Genomic DNA, 21,107 nt, shown 5'->3' on the forward strand with positions numbered 1-21,107 from the left:
GAAGGCATTACGGTGAATGATCAATTCAGCACAAGAAACCATTGGTTGCCCTCTGACATCACCAAGTCTCCTGCTTCAGCAGAGTAAGGAAGACACTCAGGGATGATTCCCACCCCGGGCAGTGTCTCTTCTCACTTCTACCATCAGGCAGAAGACATTGAAGCATAGCCAGCCGAACAAACAGTTATTAAAAATAACTTTCTATTGAGAGTCTTAAAACACAACCACAATCACTCCCCGCGCACGTGGAAATGTAGGATTAGTTTTTCTTTTTTCTAATTACTTGCATAGCGATTATTCTTTATACTATTTATGTTGTTTGTAATTTTTGTCATGGATTGCACCAGTGAGGGTAAAACCAATTTCGTTGTATACATGATGTACAATGACAATAAAGGTTATAGCAATAGCAATAGCAGTTAGACTTATATACCGCTTCATGGGGCTTTCAGCCCTCTCTAAGCGGTTTACAGAGTCAGCATATTGCCCCCAACAACAATCCGGGTCCTCATTTTACCCACCTCGGAAGGATGGAAGGCTGAGTCAACCCTGAGCTGGTGAGATTTGAACAGTCGAACTGCAGAACTGCAGTCAGCTGAAGTAGCCTGCAGTGCTGCATTTAACCACTGCGCCACCTCGGCTCTATACTATACTACAATTATATACTACAAGAGTCTTGCATGCAGAACAAGTCAAGTGGGAAAGACTGAGACACAGAAAGAATACCCTCCCCAAAATAAACCATTATTTGGGTGAGGGTATTTATCCTGTTGCTATCTCCACCATTTGATGTGTTCTGGATGCAATGACTGTTCCTTCTCCATCACTCAGGGACAATACGTGTAGTAAAAGCCTCATTTGTGTTTTGTAGTAGTTGCTGGTTTATTGTTGATCGTACATCAAATTGGACCCCAGATCTGGTGCTACGTAGATCAACTATGGAATCCTTTTTAAGGGCTTGTGTAGTTGTTTTCAATCCAAGCAGGTGGCATTTTTAAATCTTTGTGTGGTCCTTATGTGGGATCGCACTTCTGCCTTTCACCTGCCAGTACTAACAATAAACCCACCTGGGACCCAAAGAATCTACCTGAAAGGAAGACCCCAGCAGTCAGATGCCAACTCTTAAAACAATCTCCACTCAGGGCATTTTGTAGTCCAAACCCTTAGCATCACAAGGTGGCAGATGTACAACGAAGGGTATGAAATGCCCTCTTTTTGACAACACGATAGGCCGGAAGCTTTGGAAAGTTGGTTTATTCACTCAGGAAAAAAAAAACTGTACAAATATTACAGGCAAGTTTCTTCTGCTGCAAAAAAGTATAAAAATAATCTTTTTATATGAATCAAAACTCATTTCTCTCTCCCTTCCACACACCCCCAAAACGTTTCCTCCATGCATCCTTTGGGGGAATGTCACCTAAGGGGTCAGACGGGCGTAAGGAGGCGACAGCCAAGAGAAACGAAGGTTCGGCGGCTGAAGAGCAGGCCCAAACCACGTACGATAGAGGCAGGGAGGGGGTGCAATGGAGGCAGGGAAGGAATTCCTATGGCTCGCCCGGGATGACCACACAAGAGCTGGACGAACAGCTCAGAAATCCTAGAAGAGGAAACTGTGTCCTTTCAGGAGAGGTGAACAGGGGCTCCAGAGCGTTTGTTTGTTTGAGACAGTCCTGTCCCTGGAGGCAGAGAAAGATGCTCCTGGAGTGGTGAAAAATCTCTAGATCTATTTCCTATCCAGAAAAAGTCAAAAGTCGCTTTTGTGGATCCTTTAGAGCCCAGTGTTTTCAACTTGATAGCTTGAAGATTGGAGGGGGGGGGGACTTCAACTCCCAGAATTCCCCAGGCAGTAGGGCTAGCTAGGGAATTCCGGAAGCGGAAGTCCGCCCATCTTAATAGCTGTCAAGGTTGAGATACCGGAAAGGGGGGTGGGGGGGGGGGAAGCAGCTTTGCCTAGGTCTCCCTAATGACATTAGAAACATTCCCTGATTACAGGGGGAAGGGGAGGTCAGGATCAGGCCTGCCCGCTCACACGAACCTTTCCGCAATTCTAAGCAGCACACTTCATTCAGTCCCCATCGAACAGAGAATTTCAGCCAGGTCGTTACAAGGGCTGGGATGTGAGAGCGTGAGCTCCCCCCCTTCGGATCGAAACCCTTCCCGCCCTACCAGCCACATGGCAGGAGGTGGGCTTTCGGTCACTGGGGCAGCACCCGCGAAAGCCTTCGGGGTTTGCACACGGCGTAACCCGGAGGCCGACGGGGGTTGAAAAGGATATGGCTTTCAAGGGGGAGGATGTTGGGAAGTGCAGAGGGGAGGAAGGGGGAAGTGAGGGCTGCTTCCACATCCCAAGGATCAGGAAAGGATCCCGACGGAGCGTATTGGAGAGAATGCGGGAAACGGGCAGATCATGGTTGAATTCCAAAGAGGAGAAGGACTGCGCCAACAAGACCGGCGACGTCATGCCGCTAGCGTATCGCGAAGGGAAACCGCATCCTCAGCGCATCCGGGAAAGCCCTATTCTAGCGGCTATGGGAGGAGGACACGCTATCGAGACTCACTTCACTAGGTGTGACTAAATCGCCTTCATCGGCGGGTCCCGATGGAGACGTTTTTTGGGGGTGGGATCTTGAGAGCCTCCCAATTAGCCCCCAGCCAGCTCTTCCTTTGCTGAAGCAGCACAGCTGCAAACGGGGAGGGTGAACGGGATGACGACAACCCAGGATGGGTTGTGCAAAAGAGGGCTTTGCGCTGAGCGCCATCTGCTTGAAGCCCCGGCTTGGTTTTCGCACGCCCTTTTTACAAATCCTTTCTCACTTCTGACTCTTTGGAGGGAAAAGTGACTGTGCAAAACTGGCACCTTGAAAACACGCACTCACTCACACGCACGCACACACACACACCCTCTAAAGGGGAAAAGGGGCTTCGTGCTTTGTGTTAAGAGATGCACCAGGAGGGTTACTTGAAATGCCACTTCTAAGCACATTTAAAAAAAAAAAACTAGAACCGATCCTGAGAGCGGCTGAGATGCTTGCATTCCATCATGCCACAAGCAGACGATGCCTAGAGAGAGAACGCCCCGGCGTTTGAATTCTACAAACGAGCCAAAAAAAAAAAGGGAAGCCAGAGGTGGCATTTTTCCCCAAAACCACCTGGCTACGATTCGGCTGTAATGTTGGTAACCAGAAAGGAAGAAGGAAAGATTGGTGGGGGGGGGGATGCAAAGTGCCCCCAGCAGTGCAGGGATGCCAAAACAGGCTAGGGGGAGGGAGGGGGCGGACCCAAGGAAGCGCTTTTGCTGCTCGGCAAGGTTCAAAAGCAGGTGCCTGGGAGGGAAGGAGGAGGCCCATCCAGGATCCATGGAAGGACAAGGAATGGACTAAAATAAGCCAGGGAAGAAAAGGAAAGGAAAAAAAAAAAAAGCTGGAGACGAGTGTCTCCTCCTCGTTGGTTTTTCGGTCTAGATCAGAGCAGCTGTGTTTCACTCAAGCACTAGCAGACAAAAAAAAAATCCAAAATGAAGAGTTGGGGGCATGTTTCCCCCCCTCCCACGTTCCGAGACAGATTTCTTTCTTTAAAAAAAAAAAAGGTTGGGGGGGGGGAAGAATCCGTATCCCAAAGTCCATCCCGTCAGTCAAAGTCAGAGGTTGAGAATCGGGACGTCGAAAAGATCGCACACCCCTTCGCTCTCGTCCAAGTTGTAGATGTAGTCGTGGTCTCCGGGAGGCGGGGAGAGGCGGAGTAAAGGAGCAAACACTACCGGGGAGAGAAAAGGAGAAGCTTAGGAAGCCGGGCCCTCTTCCGACTCGGCAATCCCACCCTCTTTAGCCCAATCTTTCTTAACCTCAGCCAACTTTTAAAATGAGCGTTTCCCAGAATTCCCCAGCCAGCCATGCTCAACTAAAACAATGCAGATGTTTATCCTGTTTCCCTGAAAATAAGCCCTCCCCGGGTAATAAGCCCAATTTGGCTTCTGAGCACATGCGCTAAAATAAGCCCTCCCTGAAAATATTGCAACACAGCAGCAGCCATGAGGTGACCATGCTTACTGCCTCCTGCACCTTAATAATAAGACCTCCCTGAAAATAAGCCAAGCGCTTATTCCGGGGGTCAAAAGAAAATAAGACCCTGTCTTATTTTCGGGGAAACACAGTAACAGCTGCGTTCCCTAGTCTTCTCTGCTATCTGATGGGGCCTCCACTCTAAACTTGGGAGTTGGAAGAAATGCAGTCCTACCTTCAGATGACATCAGCTCTTCAAGCAACTCGGAATTCACGCACTCTATGGGAAGAAGAAGAAGAGGAAAAAGAATGCGTAAGACATTTACATGCGTGAAAAATATCCCCCGTGCCCCAAATTTGACGGGTTATTCTTCCAGCCCAGATTCTTCTGCCTCATAATTCATTCCTCTCTTGACTACGTATGAGTAATGGTTCCACCACAAAACCGCGGACGACGAAAGCGCGCATTTGACGTCATCACAGCGCGACAAAAACATCGCGTTGTGATGGAAAAATGTAAAAATAAAGCGAAAACCTTACCCTAACCCCCCCAAACCTAACCCTAACCCTTAACCTAAGCCTAAATCTAACCCTAAACTTAACCCTTAACCTAACGCTAAACCTAACGCTAACCTTTAACGTAAAATTTAACGTAACCCTAACGCTCTAAACCTAACCTTAACACCTAACCCTAACCCTAACCCTTACCTTTATGTGAATCGGCTTGCTTTAATTTTATTGTTATTTCAATTTTTAATTTTTTTCGTCGCGCTGTGATGACGTCAAATGCGCGCTTTCGTCGATCGCGCTTTTGTGGACCGCGGTTTTGACGGGTCACGTGAGTAATTGGGCAGATTCTGCAGGCTCCTGCACAAGCAACATCAAAGCAATGCATATTTAGCAGCTACTGCTTCCTTTCCCCCGGGGGATTTGGTCTACGCAGGTAACCAAATGAAATGTCCGTTCAGTAAGAGGTTTAAATGTTTTATAATCTTTCAGCAGGTAGAAGTCTTCCTTACAAGCAGAAAACCAGCGCAGGAGACGCAAGCCAAGAAAAGTGCTTCCTTCTGTTGCTACTCTACAAAGGGAGGGCCTTAAAATAGCCTGACTTTTTTTTTTGAACTTCCAAAAGAAAGAAAAAAAGGCAAAGCACGAACAAGGTTTGCTACAGGGACACTAGCAACGCACCTCTGGTTGGCTCAAACATTTCTGAAAGCTCTTTGGGAAATTCCAGTACTGGAAAAAGAAAACAAAAAAAGAACAAACGTTGCACATCTTAAAGACCAATGCAATTATTGTGGCACAGGCCAGCTCTGTTTCCAACCTGAAGTCCTTTGGGGCTGCCATTCCCCATCGGAATAGGAATTCTGGAAGCAATAATTCCAACGTATTCGGGAGCCCAGGTAGGAAAAAGGCCAAGATACCATTCCAGAAACCGCAGTCTGCTAAGAGTTCTTGTTTTTATGTCACTCTTGAGATTTCCACTGTCTACCCCAGTTATTTCCCACCCAACTTTACAACTTTTAAGCTGTGTGGACATCAAGTCCCAGAATTCATGCTGGCTGGGGAATTCTGGGAGTTGAAGTCCACACAGCTTAAGAGTCGTCCTGGTTGGGAAACACTGGATCTACACAGCTCGTTTCTCCTGGTTATTGATCACTTCCTCTTATCAGGACTTCTGAGAAAAGGAGCCAGCAAAGGAGCAAAGTCAAGCACACCCAACGACTTTGGAACGGAAAGCAGCCCATCGAAGTACGATGCAGGGGTCAGAGCCACCGTTTCTGTCTGTTTTGATCCATCGCAACCGCCCACCCGATAGCTGAGAACCCAGAGCACTTACTTTCTGTGGGGAAGGATTTGATTGGTTCAAAAGAGGTAAAGGAGCTGGGTAGGACAGAACTGCTGTCCAGCAAGGCAGAGGATTGAAGAGGCTGCGTATCAAGCCCAGCCGGCGGGCTGGCCGGTACAGTCGAAGGGGTAAGCGACTCCAGCTCCCCACTGCTTTTTGATTCTGCGTTCGCGGTGCCTGTCTCTGCAATGGGAAAGAGGGTGGCGGAAAGATTGGATTACTGTAGCGCGCTCTACATGGGGCTGCCCTTGAAGAGTGTTCGAAGACTTCAGTTAGTCCAGAACGCAGCCGCGCGAGCGATTGTGGGTGCACCCAGGTACACCCACGTCACACCTATCCTCCGCGAGCTGCACTGGCTACCCATTAGTCTCCGGACCCGCTTCAAGGTGCTGGTCGTTACCTATAAAGCCCTACATGGCATCGGACCTGGGTACCTGAGAGACCGCCTCCTGCCGATCACCTCCCATAGACCGATTAGATCTCACAGGTTAGGTCTCCTCCGGATCCCATCTGCCAGCCAATGTCGGCTGGCGACTCCCCGGGGGAGAGCCTTCTCTGTTGCAGCTCCAGCCCTCTGGAATGACCTCCCTGTGGAGATCCGGACCCTTACTACCCTCCCGGCCTTCTGCAAAGCCACCAAGTCCTGGCTGCTCCAGCAGGCCGGGGGGCTTGTGAAACATCCAGCCCCACGGAAATTGTGAATGTTGCGTTTTTTAAAGTGTTGTCTTTGTCTATTTATCCCCCTTCCCTTGTCTATTGTGAGCCGCCCGGAGTCCTTTGGGAGTGGGCAGCATACAAGACAAATAAACTAAACTAAACTAAAGATAAATTATTATTTAAATGCATGCCACTCAATGGCCTGTTGTGTCGGACAGGTTCCACACAGCTGGGGAAAAGCAGCTGGCAAGCTCATAGCAACCGTCAGGAAAAGTACTTCAAGTTCAACCAATCAGAATAGAGCTGGAACCTAGGAAGTCTCCTAATCCAGGGGTCACCAACCTTCCAGACCTCGAGGACCACTAAATTCATAATTGTGAATCCCGCAAACCACCAATATGATTTTTTTTAAAGATAAATGGTATTTAGTGCAATATAAAAAAAATGCACATATTTTTTCTTCGGACCATCAAAATTTTCTTGCGGACCACCAGTGGTCCATGGACTACCAGTTGGTGACCGCTGTCCTAGTCCAGCCCCCTGCTCAAGCAGGAGACCCTATACCATTTCAGACAAGTGACTGTCCAGTCTCTTCTTAAAAACTTCCATTGATGGAGCACCCACAACTTCTGCAGGCAAGTTGTTCCACTGGTTAATTGTCCTCACTGTTAGGAAGTTTCTCCTTAATTCCAGGTTGCTTCTCTCCTTGGTTAGTTTCCATCCATTGTTTCTTGTCCTGCCCTCTGCTGCTTTGGAAAATAATTCTATTCTTTTCTTTCCTATTCTATTCTCTATATTGTATTCTATTCTAATTCTATTCGTTTCTTTTCTTTCCTATTCTATTCTATTGTATTCACAGAGTTGGAAGGGACCTTATAGAGAAGATTCCATTATTTTGATAGGAAAGTATCAACAACAAACTTTTTGCTCAATGTGCTTGTTTCCTGCTAAGGAAGGACATGCCATTATGTGATTTTTTTTAAACTCAGATTCTGGCTACAGCAGAGATTCAAATGAGGATGAAAGGTTTATACCAGGGATAGTCAACCTTTTTATACCTACCGCCCACTTTTGTATCTCTGTTAGTAGTAAAATTTTCTAACTGCCCACCGGTTCCACAGTAATAGTGATTTATAAAGTAGGGAAGTAACTTTACTTTATAAAATTTATAAAGCAGAGTTACAGCAAACCCCTATCGCCCACCATGAAAGCTGGAACGCCCACTAGTGGGCGGTAGGGACCAGGTTGACTACCACTGGTTTATACAGTGGCAAGGAAAACAGGGCATGGTTCCTAAATTTGGCCCTTGATTTCATTGTGACTGTTTCTATAGAATTAACCTAATTTAACCATGATCAGCCTCACCTTCTGGAGGTGCCCTGGGAACCAAAGTTTCTGAGTCAGCCAATGTTAATAGCAATAGCAATAGCAGTAGACTTATATACCGCTTCATAGGGCTTTCAGCCCTCTCTAAGCGGTTTACAGAGAGTCAGCATATTGCCCCCAACAATCTGGGTCCTCATTTTACCCACCTCGGAAGGATGGAAGGCTGAGTCAACCCTGAGCCGGTGAGATTTGAACCGCTGAACTGCTGATCTAGCAGTAGCCTGCAGTGCTGCATTTAACCACTGCGCCACCTTGGCTCTAATAGCGTAGCTACCGGTCCACACTTTAAAATGTGCGTTTAAACTTAACAAATTCTGTGCTTTCCACTCGTCCCTTTGAACAGCTCACCTGTCCCGGTGGCCGATTTGGGCACTGAGGATCTGTGGTCTTGCGTGCTGTTGGGTACAGATACAGGAGGGTGGGCACCGCTGGGAAGAGAGGTCTCTTGGGATGGGGCAACGGATGGCTTTGTGGAGGGTGTGATTGGCTGGCACTGAATGAGATCTTCGGGGGGAGGGACAGGAAGCACCACCGGAGGAGAACTCCAGGCATCCTTGTTCACTAGAAGAACATCAATGGAAGCGTTGCTACTCTTCAGGTGGATCTGGTATTTCCTCTGGCCGTTTAAGCCCTAGAGAGGAAGAAAAAGAGAGGTTGCATGGATGCAAGTATATGAAGACAATGTTGGTGCAACAACATTATCTGGTGTCATCACAATCGGAGGAACACACAAGACTGAAAGGAAGCCATCGATGTCAGTATGGAATTCTTTCTCCAGGTATTCTCCATGTTCAGGTGACAACCCCCCCCCCCAAACCTTCTCTGTCCCCATGAAAAGAGAGGGCCCTCACAATTTGTTGAGCCCCACATTCAGCAACATGCTCCGTGGATTAAAGTAGCCTAGAGTGTCAAGTGGAATAGGTGTCTCTGTGTGTGTGTGTGTGTGTGTTAGCTTAACACAGTTCCAGACACCTTAGAGCAGGGGTCTGCAACCTTGGCAACTTTAAGACTTATGGACTTCCAACTCCCAGAGTTCCTCAGCCAGCAAAGCTCTGGGAGTTGAAGTCCATAAGTTGCCAAGGTTGCAGACCCCTGCTTAGAGCAGGCCGTTGTTTTAACTAGAGACCCTAGGGAATTTGAACACGTGGTCTGCACAGAACTGTATCCACTAAGACCCCCTTAGGCCAGGGTTTCCCCACTTTAAGATGCAAGGACTTCCAACTCTCATGCTTCTCCAGCCAGGGGAACTCTGGGAGTTGGGAAGTCCATGTCTCTTCATGTTGCTCTTGCTGGGAAATCTTGCCTCCCAGCCAAATACCGTATTTTTTCGGAGTATAAGACGCACCAAGGTTTGAAGAGGCAAATTTTAAAAAAAAGTTTTTGCACTCTGCAGTCCTCCCAAAAATGGCCCGTTTTTCGTGAAAACAGGCCCGTTTCTTTTTAAGGCATGAATAGCATTTAGGCGGCTTGTAGAGTGCTCCAGAAGGGAGCAAAACTGAACAAAAAATGGCCTATTTTTGTGAAAACGGGCCCTTGTTTTGTCAAACAAATTGCATGCATAGCCTTTAGGAAGCTTATAGAGTGCTCTTGAGGGCTTGGGGGGGGGGACAAAATTGAGCAAAAAAAGGCCTGTTTTTCGCTCATTTCTGCCCTCCCCAGCCCCCAGGAGCACTCTGCAAGGATCCTAGAGGCTATGAATGGCCTTTTGGTGAAGGGGGCGGAGTTTCGGGAGGTCAAAAATGCTGAATTCAGTGTGTAAGACGCACCCAGATTTTGAGAGAAAAACGTGCATCTTATACTCCGAAAAATACAGCGTATTTCTATCACAGCAATATTCCCTTGGGAGTAATCCTTCATGTGGCTGGGATTACTGAATTGATTTCTTTTTCACTGCTGTTTTTCTTCTTCCTAGTCTCCATTTTTTCCCTCTTAACTTTCTTGTCTTCCTTTTGCATCTTGATTCCCCAGGAAGTGAGCTAGATCAGACTGCTCTTGACTGTATCTAACTATCAACTGAGTGTTTCTGGAATGCCATGTTCGATTGGTAACTTTTTGCAGAGGGCTTCTTCCTCTTCATTTTTTGCTTGTAACCTGTCAAATATGTTTTCTTTTATGTACCAATGCACCAATGACAAATTCATTGTGTGTCCAATCACACTTGGCCAATAAAGAATTCTATTCTATTTCTATTCTACCCTTGATCATCGAAGCTGACTTGAAGAGAGGTCTCTGCTAGCATCTTCAAACATCTACACCCACCTCAGGGACAGGAACTTCTAGCTGGGTTCCTGATGGAGCCCGGATGGCCAGCAGAGTGTCGCCTGTAACGAGAAACCAAAAGGCTGCATTCAGGAAACAGAGCCAAGCGGAGAGCAACACGAGATTGTGCATTGCTCAGTTCTTCCACGCCAGCTGGGCACGATGTTTTCAGTCCCTGATTGCCAGGAAGTTTCTTCCCATCTCCCACACTCCCACATCTCTACCCAGAATGCAAATCAAAAGTACGTTGATCCAGGGAAGGACCAGCTTCTTATGAAGATGTGGCAAGGGTGGGATTACATTAGGCAGAGGTTTTAGGGATGAAGGGACGCGCCATTCTTACCTGGGAAGCACTTGCAAAGATCCTCATCTGTCACATACGCTAATGTTCCTGAAGTTAAGGGAAAAACCAGCTGCCTCTGAAACTCTGCAAGATTATCCCCCCTCCCCCCCCCAGTATTTTTTCTTCTTTTTGCGGCCCTGTAATCCCCTTTGTCAGGATGGAGTCAGGACGACTGAACGGAGCTGAGCATTTACTGGCCAGATGCTCTTCCAGTGGCCTATGCAGAGTTCACAGCAGATATTTACTCTCTGTGCCTTGATAAAACATCGGTCGCTGCCTAGGATTGAACTCACAACCTGGACTGTTGAAAAATGGCAGTAGTTCTCTGCCATTCTAAGATAGACACACACAAACAAACATGTAGCATGCACCCCAAAGTCTCAATCCTAGGAAAAAGGATACTAATTTGAAACACAAAGAGTGTTATTATTTCACATTATTAGGACAGCGGAATAAAAGGGCCTTTTCTAATTTGACGTTAGCTGTTTTTCTGTTATCCTGTGCAAATTAGGTTACCTGCCTAGAAACATTTCTATTAGAAATAGCTTGCATAAAAAAAATTGTCCTATACAAATTGGCATTATATATATATATATATAATGCCAATTTATACATATATACATACATCAGGGACGTGCAGGCAGGGGAGGCAGAGCCTCACCACTGTCATCATGAAAAGAAAAGAGAATTTAAAAGGAAAAAGGTTGTGGTAGTTGCTGCCAGAGTCACAGTGGATCACTCTGCTTAGTGCTTAACTGCAGGAGGCGAGAGAACCACATGCCTCCTTAGACTAATCTTTATGATCACTTGAGCAGAGTTAAGCAAGGGTTAAAAGGCGAAAAATTCCTTATGCAAAGGAGGCACGGGGTTCTCTCGCCTCCTCCTGCAGAGGGCGTTTTTTTAAGAGGCTTCTTTTAAACAGTTAAGCAGAGTCATCCATTGGGGTGACCCACCCTGATCAGCAGCTCTTGCCTTTTTCTTTTTACATTTTTTACATTTTCATCATGGCAGACAAGAGGAGAGTTGAAATCCTTTGTGACACAGCTGGAAAAGGTAGGTGGGTCGGAGGGAGGGATTCAAAATTATTGTAATTTATAAGTAATTGTAATTTGTATTATTGTAATTAATTTGTGTTTGTGTGTGTTTTACCCGCCTCTGCTGGCGCGCAGGCTAGCACTTTATTTTTATTTTTTAAAGCCATGCTGCCGCGCCCTGCCATAGAGTGGGATACGTCCTGCTGTATGGCCGGCGCAGCGGCATGGCTTTAAAGACAGCGGCGTGTGTGCGCCCTCACGATTCAGTGCAGCCACTCCATCCCGTTAAACTGCCTCACGGTTAAAAAAAAAAGGAAACTCGGCCCGACTTGGGTTTAATGAAGGCGGCACTCTGCACACCCCTAGAGGACCACCCCGCTTTTGCAACCAAGGAGGCACACTGGAGCGGCAAGCGGGTTCGTCGTCACGTGACAGCTTTCTCTTTCGCCGCCCGCCGGTCCCTTTAAACCCTCTTTTCGCTGCGCAAGTTGGGAGGAGACGGACAGAGGGAGGCTGGAAGGCGGCGGGGGCGCCCCTTGTGCCGCTGCTTCTCAGAGCGCTGTGTGCAGCTTGCTTGCTCGAGTCTCTCCGGCCGTCCTTCCGCCCTGACTCAGAGGCCGCTGAGGGAGGAGGACCAAGCTGGGAGCCCCCCACTTCACCATCCATGCCTCTCCAAACCGGGTAAGAAGCGCTGCACCCCGCTCCTCTCCGGCCCCTCGCTTTCTCTTTAACCCCCTCAAAGGGCCTTCGGGTCTGGCTCTGCTTTCCCCGCTTTTGCAAAGGGGGAAGTGTGTGGCCGGGAGCGCGCGTATATGAGCGGACTGCCTAGCTGCGGGTTTCCCCTTCTTTCAACCCCCCCCCCCTGTCGAAGCCACTCCCAAAGCCCCGTGTCCCGCTCTATGGCGGAAAGCCACACCGGCACTTTAAAGCCATATATAATGGCTCCGTGTCTGTATATGTTCTAGCATAACTCTGGAATGCCTTGAGCAATTTCAACCAAACTTGGTACATAGATGGCCTACTCTCTGGAAAAAAAATATTATGGAGGTAAGACACCCTTATAACCCCTTGGGAGTATGTGTTCTGTTAAGATATAGCCTGTTGTGCCTTAAAATGGCTTCTACTGTACAATGCAGTGGAGTTGCCATGGTAACGGCTTCACCAGTACTCCCTCTGGTAAGGAGGGAAATCCAACATTAGAAATTACGTTTGGTCCGGACATTTTCCTCTTATAAATAAATATCCGGGCAACGCCGGGTTATCAGCTAGTCAATGATATAAAGATGAGAGATGCTCTCACTCTGAGACTGCAAACTCCAGAATTCCCAGGCAACATGACTGAATTCTGGGCACTGCCGTCTCAAATATCCGGGAGGAAGAACCATAAAGTTAGGCCAGAGCAGAATCATCAGAAAGGACCTGCGTTTTAGCTTCAAAGAAACCCCAAAGCAGGAAGAATCAGAGTAGACTCCAAGGATATTCTTTGTTCTGTACATCGTCGGTGACATTTCTGATACTTTGCTGCACCCACATCTTTTGTTGTTCCAGTTCTCGTTCCCGATGCTCTAGATCCTCAATCTCTGCTTTCAACTCAATCAACTTGTGGGCAATTTCTCGGGTATTACAGCCAGGCCCCACGCCTCTGCCAAGAAAACAAGAGAAATCAAGGGATCGGCCTTTTCCACAGCGTATTAAGAATCCGATATCAGAGACAAATGCCCATTTTAATCACACACATTGCCTGCAGAAGGAAACTTTTACAGGTTTTCTTTGTTTTAGTTCTATCTTTTCAGAGAGAATTAAGTGACACATTTAACGCACCCAAGAGAGAACTCAAAGACCCTTTTCAGAGTTCTTCTTCTGCCTCATATTTTCCCCGAGTGGGTGGGAAAATCCGGTAGTAAAAGTCTCAAAAGTTCTCATCCCTATGGGAGAGAGGGTGGGAGGGAAGGTGAGAAGGAAGGGAGGGAGTGGATCGGGAGAGAGGAGAGGGAGAGGGGAAGTAGGGTCGAGGGGGATGATGGAGGGAGGATAGAAAGTTGGAGGGGGGTGGAAGAAAGAGGTGTATGGAGAGTGGAAGAGGTATATTGGGTTTCTATTTTCTGGGGTATTGTTGACAAGAGGAATTGCTGCGATTATTGTTTAATGCTGTATGGTGTTGGCTACGCACAGTATATATGTGAGTGTATGAAAATGAAAATGAAAAAAATTAAAAAAAAATATTTTGCTAGAAAAAAAAAAGAAAAAAGAACTTTAAAAAAGTTCTCATCCCTGGAAGATCGATTTTTTTTTCTCAGCCAATTTCCCCTTCCACATCATTTTTTTAAATAAGCGCCACATTTCCTAAATTAGGTTTGGGCCATGACTAAATTGATTTGTGACCCAAGTTATGGAGCTAATTATGTTCGTGACCAGAGGGTGTGTGTGTGCGTTTTCACGGGTGTAGGTATGCTGGTCTTGTTGTATTCGGGTCTTTTCCCGTGTAAAATTGAGATTGTCTTGGCAATGTTTCGGCAAGGTCTCACTCACCATCTTCAGGCTGGGTTTTGGGCTTAAAGCGTGGGCGGAGCTCCCGTCTTTCTATGAATCTTGCTGTGTGTGTGTGTGTGGTGTGCTGGCTTTGTTTCAGTAAGTGGAATGATTGGTTGTGTGGTTGTATCATGATTAGTAGATTGGTGCTGGCTGTGTGTCCGTTGTTGTTTCGTGTTGTAACGGCCTGGGTGGTGGGTGGGGCTCGTTTGTTGACTAGGGCTGGTTTCCAGATGTCTGGTAGGCGGGAGGTATCACCCCCACAACATGAATAAAGGTGACGATATTTCCCGCCTACCAGACATCTGGAAACCAGCCAACAAAGAAGCCTCACCCACCACCCAGGCCGTTACAACATGAAACATGTATGTATGTATGTATGTATGTATGTATGTATGTATGTATGTAATCTACATTCACTCAGGAGAGTTACTGATAAAGTTCCTCCAAAGCTAGCTTCAGGGAAACACACACACACCCCAGCTGTCTCAAAGGTGCTTGTTCAAAAGGCAACTGGACTTTGGTTTTTCCTTGAGGAAGACCTTTCTCTTCTCATCCAAGGAGCTTCTTCAGTTCTGACTCAATTCAGTCAGTCAGAACTGGGAAAGCTTCTTGGATGAGAAGTGAAACGTCTTCAAATAAAAAACAAAGGAAGTCCAGTTGCCTTTTGAAAAAGCACCTTTGAGACAACCATGACTTGGATGACTTGGAACTGAGAAACTTCACAGACACCCTGCAGCTGTTCAGAGAAATTGTTCTGATTCACCCGTCCGACTGTTTAACGATGGATGCAACTGCAGCCGTTCCAATGGAAGTTTAGTGTCAGGGCTTCGGTCTCCCCCTACTCACTTCCACTGAATACTGTTCTTCGATTTCTTCTCGATTAGCCCGATGCCCTCGAGGACGTTTGTAATATCATAAATCCGTCTCTTTTGCCGCACTGCCAGAGTATCTGCTGCCTGCAAAGGCGAACCAACAAAAAAGAGGTGAGTTCAAAAGTACCACGGTGTTAAAAAAAAATAAAAAAAAATACCTGGACCGTCACAACACAAAAGCTGTGTTAATTACATCACACCCTGTTTGTGAACTTTCTCAAGCACTCCGTCTCAATTGCTCAGGACAGTCTATTTTAAAACTGAAAAGTGCCAAACTCTTTCATGAATGGTTATTGTGGGGCAGAGGTGGGTTCCTACCAGTTCACACCTATTCGGTAGAACCGGTTCATCAAATCTACCGAACCGGTTAGAAGAGGTTCCACCAGTGGACCCGTAAAGCAGGCCACACCTGCAGAAGAGGTTCCAAAATTTTTTGAAACCCACCATTGGTCCTTGGATATGATTAATCTACACTATCATGCTCCTATTTATAAAACTCAGTGCCTCTGTGAAAGGTAAGGATGACTACTGCGTTTGTGGTGCAATCAGAACATTGCGTGTGTTGAAGTTGTTTTAACGCAAACCAAAGATGCCTTTTAAAAAACAAGTTTACATCATATTCTTATGCATGCCAGTGCTGTGTGTGAGGTAATTTAAGGTGGTTCTGACAAGTGTCATCGGCATCTTCATATCCGGTCACATGGGTGGCAAGCCACTCCCACCCTGTCACATGGGCAGCAAGCCACTCCCACAAAGGAGGCCACAACCACAGAGTAGGTTCGAACAATTTTTGAAACCCACCACTGTTGTGGGGTGAAACTGTCAAACTCATCACCAAATCTAACACTGTACAAAGCGGCTGCTACAACTGTAAAAACAGAGCGCCTTATGCAAAAATTAACTATTGTTCAGATTAGGCTAATGTGCTTACCGCTTCGTCAATTCATCAACAATGGTTGCTAATCAAGAATGGCTCACAATCTTGTTTCTTGGGCCTTCCCTTTATTTGTTTGTTTGCATTCCATTTTAATTTGTGTCCTGCATCATCATCATCTAACGACCCCATGATCCCTTGCAGGGTGGAGTCTAGGCAACTGAATGGAGCTAGCCGAATGTTTATTGCCCGGATGCCTTTCCTGTCGCCAACACGGAGCTTTGTTCAGCAGATATATTCTCATTGTGCCCAGAGAGAGAAATATCTGTCTCTACCTAGGATTGAACCCACAGGCTCCTGTTTGTGAGGCGAGAGCTCCGCCTCTAGGCCACTGCATGCCTCTGCTCTTGTTTCCTGCAAATTTATTTCATTATTTGACATGGTTAAATCATTTCTCTTTCATTTTGCCTATATAGATAAATACTGAAACGGCAGTGCTATGCCAGTGAATTTTGACCCATTTTTTAATGGGTCTGCAATATATTAGATAAAAGCACCATCCTGCACATGGCTATTCACAGCACATTTTTTTTCAATTGAACAAGAATGACCCACAGATAAATACCCGTGTACAGGATTTATGCATTTTTATGATGCCGAAGAATTGTTTTCACTGCAGGAGAAGTAACATTCCTTCTCTTTGGATTTGACAAAAGCCTGTCCATACTTCCTTAAAGGTAGATCCCACTGAATGTAGGTGAGCTTACTTCTAAATCAGGGATGTCCAAATTTGGGAACTTTTGAGACTTGTGGACTTCAACTCCCAGAATTCCCCAGCCACCTGGCTGGGGAATTCTGGGAGTTGAAGTCCACAAGTCTCAAAAGTTCCCAAGTTTGGACACCTCTGTTCTAAATAAACAACTCCTCAGATTGTACTGCTGTGATATGTATAAATGCTGTAGCAACACTTCCAATCACTGCCTCCTTTTGGAATAAATACATATAGTCCTATGACTTACAACAGTTGTACAGTTTGAAGTCACAACAGCACTGAAAAAGAGTGACTTATGAGGATTTTTCACAAGTCTATCCACTGCCACATCCCCGTGGTCGTGATCAAAATTCAAATGCTTGGCAACTGGTTCGTACTTGTGACGGTTGCAAAAAAGGAGGTTTACAACCTTCTTACAAGCAAGGGGGGGGAGACCCAGATTCATTTAACAACCGTGTCATTAACTGAAGAACTGCAGTGATTCACTTCATTGTGGCAAGAAAGGTTGCCAATGGAGCAAAATTCACTTCGCTGTCTCACTTAGCAATAGAAATGATGAGCTCCATTGTGATTGTGTAACCAATTTCGTTGTATTTATTTTGTACGAGAATAAAGACTATACTATGATCCAAAAGTCGAGAACTATCCGTTCTGTGTAGGAACCATAGGTTGCTGCTGTTAATTTATCCAACAGAGGACTATACAGCTGCAGCCCTCCAGATGCTGCTGAACATTAACTCTTGAGACACAATCCGCATGGCCAATGGGGAAGGATGCTCGGAGTCACCCTTATTTCCCATCTATGATTCACATGGGGATTCATTGATACTTCACCCATGCTCTGTTAAACCTCAGTTGTGGTTCACAGCACAAGAAGCAACTTCCTGCCTGGGACTTTGCTCTAGGTTTCTTATGTATGGGGAAAACCCTGCTGTGCCTTGCTACCAACTGTCCTTAGTTTCAAGAAGTTTGGGACTCTTCCCCCCCCACCCCAAATCTTCTGCAGAAATCTAAACCCTCCCAAGCATGCCTAAGAAAGCCCTGCACACAAAACACAGCCACTGCGGTGAGGTCGTGCCTTTGCAAGCACGCAGGTAGCGGAAGGGAGGTGGGGGAGAAAAGGGGAAGAAAGGGCTCCCACCAGCTGCCAGAACGGAGGGAAAGTAAGGACAAAGAACTGAACGCCATCTCCCCCACCCCCTTTGCCCTACTGATGCTGGATGAGAGAAGGAAGGAAGGAGATGGGAAGGAAAGAAGGAAGGAGGGAGGGAGGGAAAGATAGATAGATAGACAGACAGACTGCAAGCCGGAAGGAAGGAAGGAGATGGGAAAGAAAGGAAGAAGGAAGGAGAGGGAAGGATAGATAGATAGATAGATAGACAGACATACAGCAAGCCAGAAGGAAGGAAGGAAGGAAGGAAGGAAGGAAGGAAGGAAGGAAGGAGATGGGAAGGAAAGAAGGAAGGAGGGAGGGAAGGATAGATAGATAGATAGATAGATAGATAGATAGATAGATAGATAGATAACCAGACAGATAAGAGATTAGAAAGATAAGATACAGAGATGATAGATGACAAAGATTACATAGATAGATAGATGTTGATGATGATGATAGATAGATAGATAGATAGATAGATAGATAGATAGATAGATAGATAGATAGATAGATAGTCAGAGAGACAGATATAGGATGCAAGCCAGAAGGAAGGAAGGAGGGAGGGAAGGAAAAATAAATGGATGGATGGATGGATGGACGGACGGACAGACAGGATGCAAGCCAGAAGGAAGGAAGGAAGCTCATTGGAGGGAGAGATGGGGTGGAAGACCCCAACTGCACCCCCCCCAAAAAAATGACTGAGTCATGCTTCAAACAGAAGCCGTGTGTCAAATGTGACCAAATAGGGAGCATGTGCAGGGACCGCACACACGTGCAACACACAAGAAAGCCACACACATGCAGGGCAAAGGATGCTGCTTAGCAGGCTGAGGATGCTCTTTTGCTCTCTCGCCTGGCTGTGCAATCTCCTAGCACCCCAGGTTGCAGCCTCTTTTCCCCAGGCTCGGCCGCAGATGGGTGTTGCAGTCCTCGCCTCGCAGCTGGTGGAAGGAGAGAAGACCACCAGCGGGGGGGGGGGGGGGGAACCAGACCCACATGGGGGGGGGGGGAGACAGTCCCCTCCCTGGAAGCTGAAGCTGCCCAAAGCTCTCCTGCCCGGGGAAGGCATTGAGAGAGCTGCCAGCCCCCCACCCCTGCGGGTGCATGCGGATGGCCTTTGTAGTCCACACACACCTGCAAACCTGCGGGCCGACTGCTTCTCCCCGAGGAGGGGGAGATTTGGGGGGTTTTGTGCTTCCCCAGGCGAGGATCCTGCCCTTCCCCCTCCTCTCCCCCAGCCCCCACCCCCAAGCAGGCGGATGGGCTTTGTAGTCCACACACACACTTGCAAACCTGCGGGCAAGCTGCCTCTCCTCGGGGAGGGGGAGATAGGAGGGTGTCTTGTGCTTCTCCAGGCGAGGGTCCTGCCCTCACCCCCCCTCTCACCTCCCCAGCCGACCCCCGGCTCACCAGCTTCAAGTCGAGCACGCCGTCCTTGGCCTCCTGCAGCAGCGAGACGAACTTGGTGGTGAGCAGCCCCAGGCTCTTCTCGTGCCGGCTGGGTGCGCCGCCCGGCGGCTGCGGTCCGGACTCCGCCATCCGGACGGCTCACACCTGCCGCCGGTGTGCGGATCCCAGCGCTCACTCCGTCGCGGCCCCCCTCTCCACTCTGCCGCCGCCGCCGCCGCTTCCGGCCGCCGCGGGGCATGACGGGAGGGGGAGGAGCCAAGGCGCTCCATCTTGAAAGAAAGGGCGGGGCTTTCCCGCCCTCTTCTCCAAGCTCCGCCCCCCCTCCAGCCGGCTTTTCTTGGTTGGTTTTCTTGCGCGGCATTCCGCCGGCAGAGATGGCTGGTGAATGCTCTCTGGGTGTAGCGACGCCTACAGGCCAGGAGACGAACAGACACGGTGGAGCCCTCCCTTCATTGCAAATTCTTCTCTCTCTCTTTTTTTTTTTTACAATGCCAACTTCAGCTTTCTTTATGGAAAACTTGCTGCAGTGTTTTCTTTACATCAAAAGGGATTGCATTTCTGTGTTAAAAAAATAATAAATAATGTGTCTCAAAAAGTGTTTTCCATATCCTCTCCAACCTATTCTTATTTATTTGTTCGTTTGTTTGTTTACTTAGTTTCTCACTCATGTACAAGATAACAGGACTAAGAATAAACATGAATAAGAACACAGGAAATGGGGACAAATCAATGGAGACATTAGGACAGGGACGGAAGGCACACTGGTGCGGTTATGCATGCCCCAACATTAACATATAGTTATTTATTAACATATTCTTCATTAATATATAGTCTTCATTATATGTTATTATATGTTATATTAATATAGGTTATATATTATATGTTATATGATTAATTCATTTTTCATTAACATATAATCAAAACATAACATAACCTCTTTGCAAATTATTGAGCGGGGAGACGTGAGCAGCTGGCTGCTGGCAAAGTTCCCATCATCCCCAGCCAGCACAGTTGCTTTGTATTACAGTTCTCATCACACACACACACACACACACACACACACACACACACACACACAGACGGATCAGCATAGCTGGCAAGACTATGTGGACTGCAAAGCGTGTAAAAAATAAAATAATAATACAATTAATTAAAAAAATAACAGTAAACAGTAACAGAGTTGGAAGGGACCTTGGAGGTCATCTAGTCCAATCCCCTGCTCACGTAGGAGACCTGTAATAGAGATTCGAACTGCCGACCTTTCTGATCGACAAGCTCAGCGTCTTAGCCACTGAGGTACAATTAATTTAAAAAAACAATAATAGTTGTAAATAAAAACAACAAATACAAAAATAAATAAAGCAATAATGTAGTGGTAAAAATATATAGGACCCAGAAGTCCTGAGTTCTAGTCCTACTTTAAGCACAAAGCCAGCTCGGTGACTTTGAGACAGTCAACCCTGCTCAACCTCTGCACATTCCCTCCCTTTTTATCAAGACACCAGATATGCTGGATGAATGTTGTTTACTTTTTAATTATATGTAATGTTATATGTTATTGTCTGTATCCCCCTTCCTACGAGTTGTTAGCCGCCCTGAGTCCCCTCAGGGAAAAGGGCGGCCTATAAATAAACCTATTCAATTCAATTCAATTCAATTCAATATGCAATCCCATGCATTCTATTACGATATAAGTCAAAAATGCTTTTTTTCTCAGAATAATTTAATCAATCCGAATTAATAAAGCTCCAAAACAGAACCACACGATATGTGAATAATCTCAGGGAAGCCCCTTCTACATAGGGATACCTGCGTTATTTTCCAGACCGTTCTTATATTTCAAAGCTCTGTTTCACACCCTGAAATGCAACCCAAATAATTAGCTTGTGAATTGCCTTAGAGCAGTGTTTCTCAACCTTGGCAACTTGAAGATGTCCGGACTTCAACTCCCAGAATTCCCCAGCC

The 21,107-nt window shown here is 46.8% G+C and overlaps 1 protein-coding gene across 2 annotated transcripts; it reads right to left on the bottom strand.

Moving 5' to 3' along the window:
* Window positions 1-1,649: 1,649 nt before the first annotated feature.
* On the bottom strand, window positions 1,650-19,365 carry E2F4 (E2F transcription factor 4). 2 transcript variants are annotated; one of them, XM_087728609.1, is made up of 10 exons: window positions 19,143-19,365; window positions 14,905-15,014; window positions 13,005-13,168; window positions 10,493-10,534; window positions 10,150-10,211; window positions 8,239-8,521; window positions 5,839-6,030; window positions 5,187-5,234; window positions 4,234-4,278; window positions 1,650-3,753 (listed from the first exon to the last, which is right to left on the bottom strand). In XM_087728609.1, the coding sequence occupies exons 1-10, from the start codon at window positions 19,269-19,271 to the stop codon at window positions 3,638-3,640; spliced, it is 1,191 nt and encodes a 396-aa protein (XP_087584735.1). In that variant the 5' UTR covers window positions 19,272-19,365; the 3' UTR covers window positions 1,650-3,637. The 2 variants fall into 2 exon arrangements, with proteins under 2 accessions (XP_087584735.1, XP_087584736.1); XM_087728610.1 differs by lacking the exon at window positions 5,187-5,234.
* Window positions 19,366-21,107: the final 1,742 nt, after the last annotated feature.

This window comes from Thamnophis sirtalis, unplaced genomic scaffold (assembly GCF_051295495.1).
Source record: "Thamnophis sirtalis isolate CommonGarterSnake01/CBP01778 unplaced genomic scaffold, rThaSir2_p1.2 scaffold_14, whole genome shotgun sequence".
In the NCBI taxonomy this organism is placed as follows: Eukaryota; Metazoa; Chordata; class Lepidosauria; order Squamata; family Natricidae; genus Thamnophis; species Thamnophis sirtalis.

Bases quoted from the DNA above. Each gene is read 5' to 3' on its own strand.
- E2F4 (XM_087728609.1), bottom strand. From the start codon at position 19,271: ATGGCGGAGTCCGGACCGCAGCCGCCGGGCGGCGCACCCAGCCGGCAC. The intron at 8,522-10,149 runs GTGGGTGTAGAT...CTTCCTCTCTAG, and splicing joins TAGAAGTTCCTGTCCCTGAG to GGCTTAAACGGCCAGAGGAA. The intron at 5,235-5,838 runs GTAAGTGCTCTG...TTCTTTTTCCAG, and splicing joins CAAATCCTTCCCCACAGAAA to TACTGGAATTTCCCAAAGAG.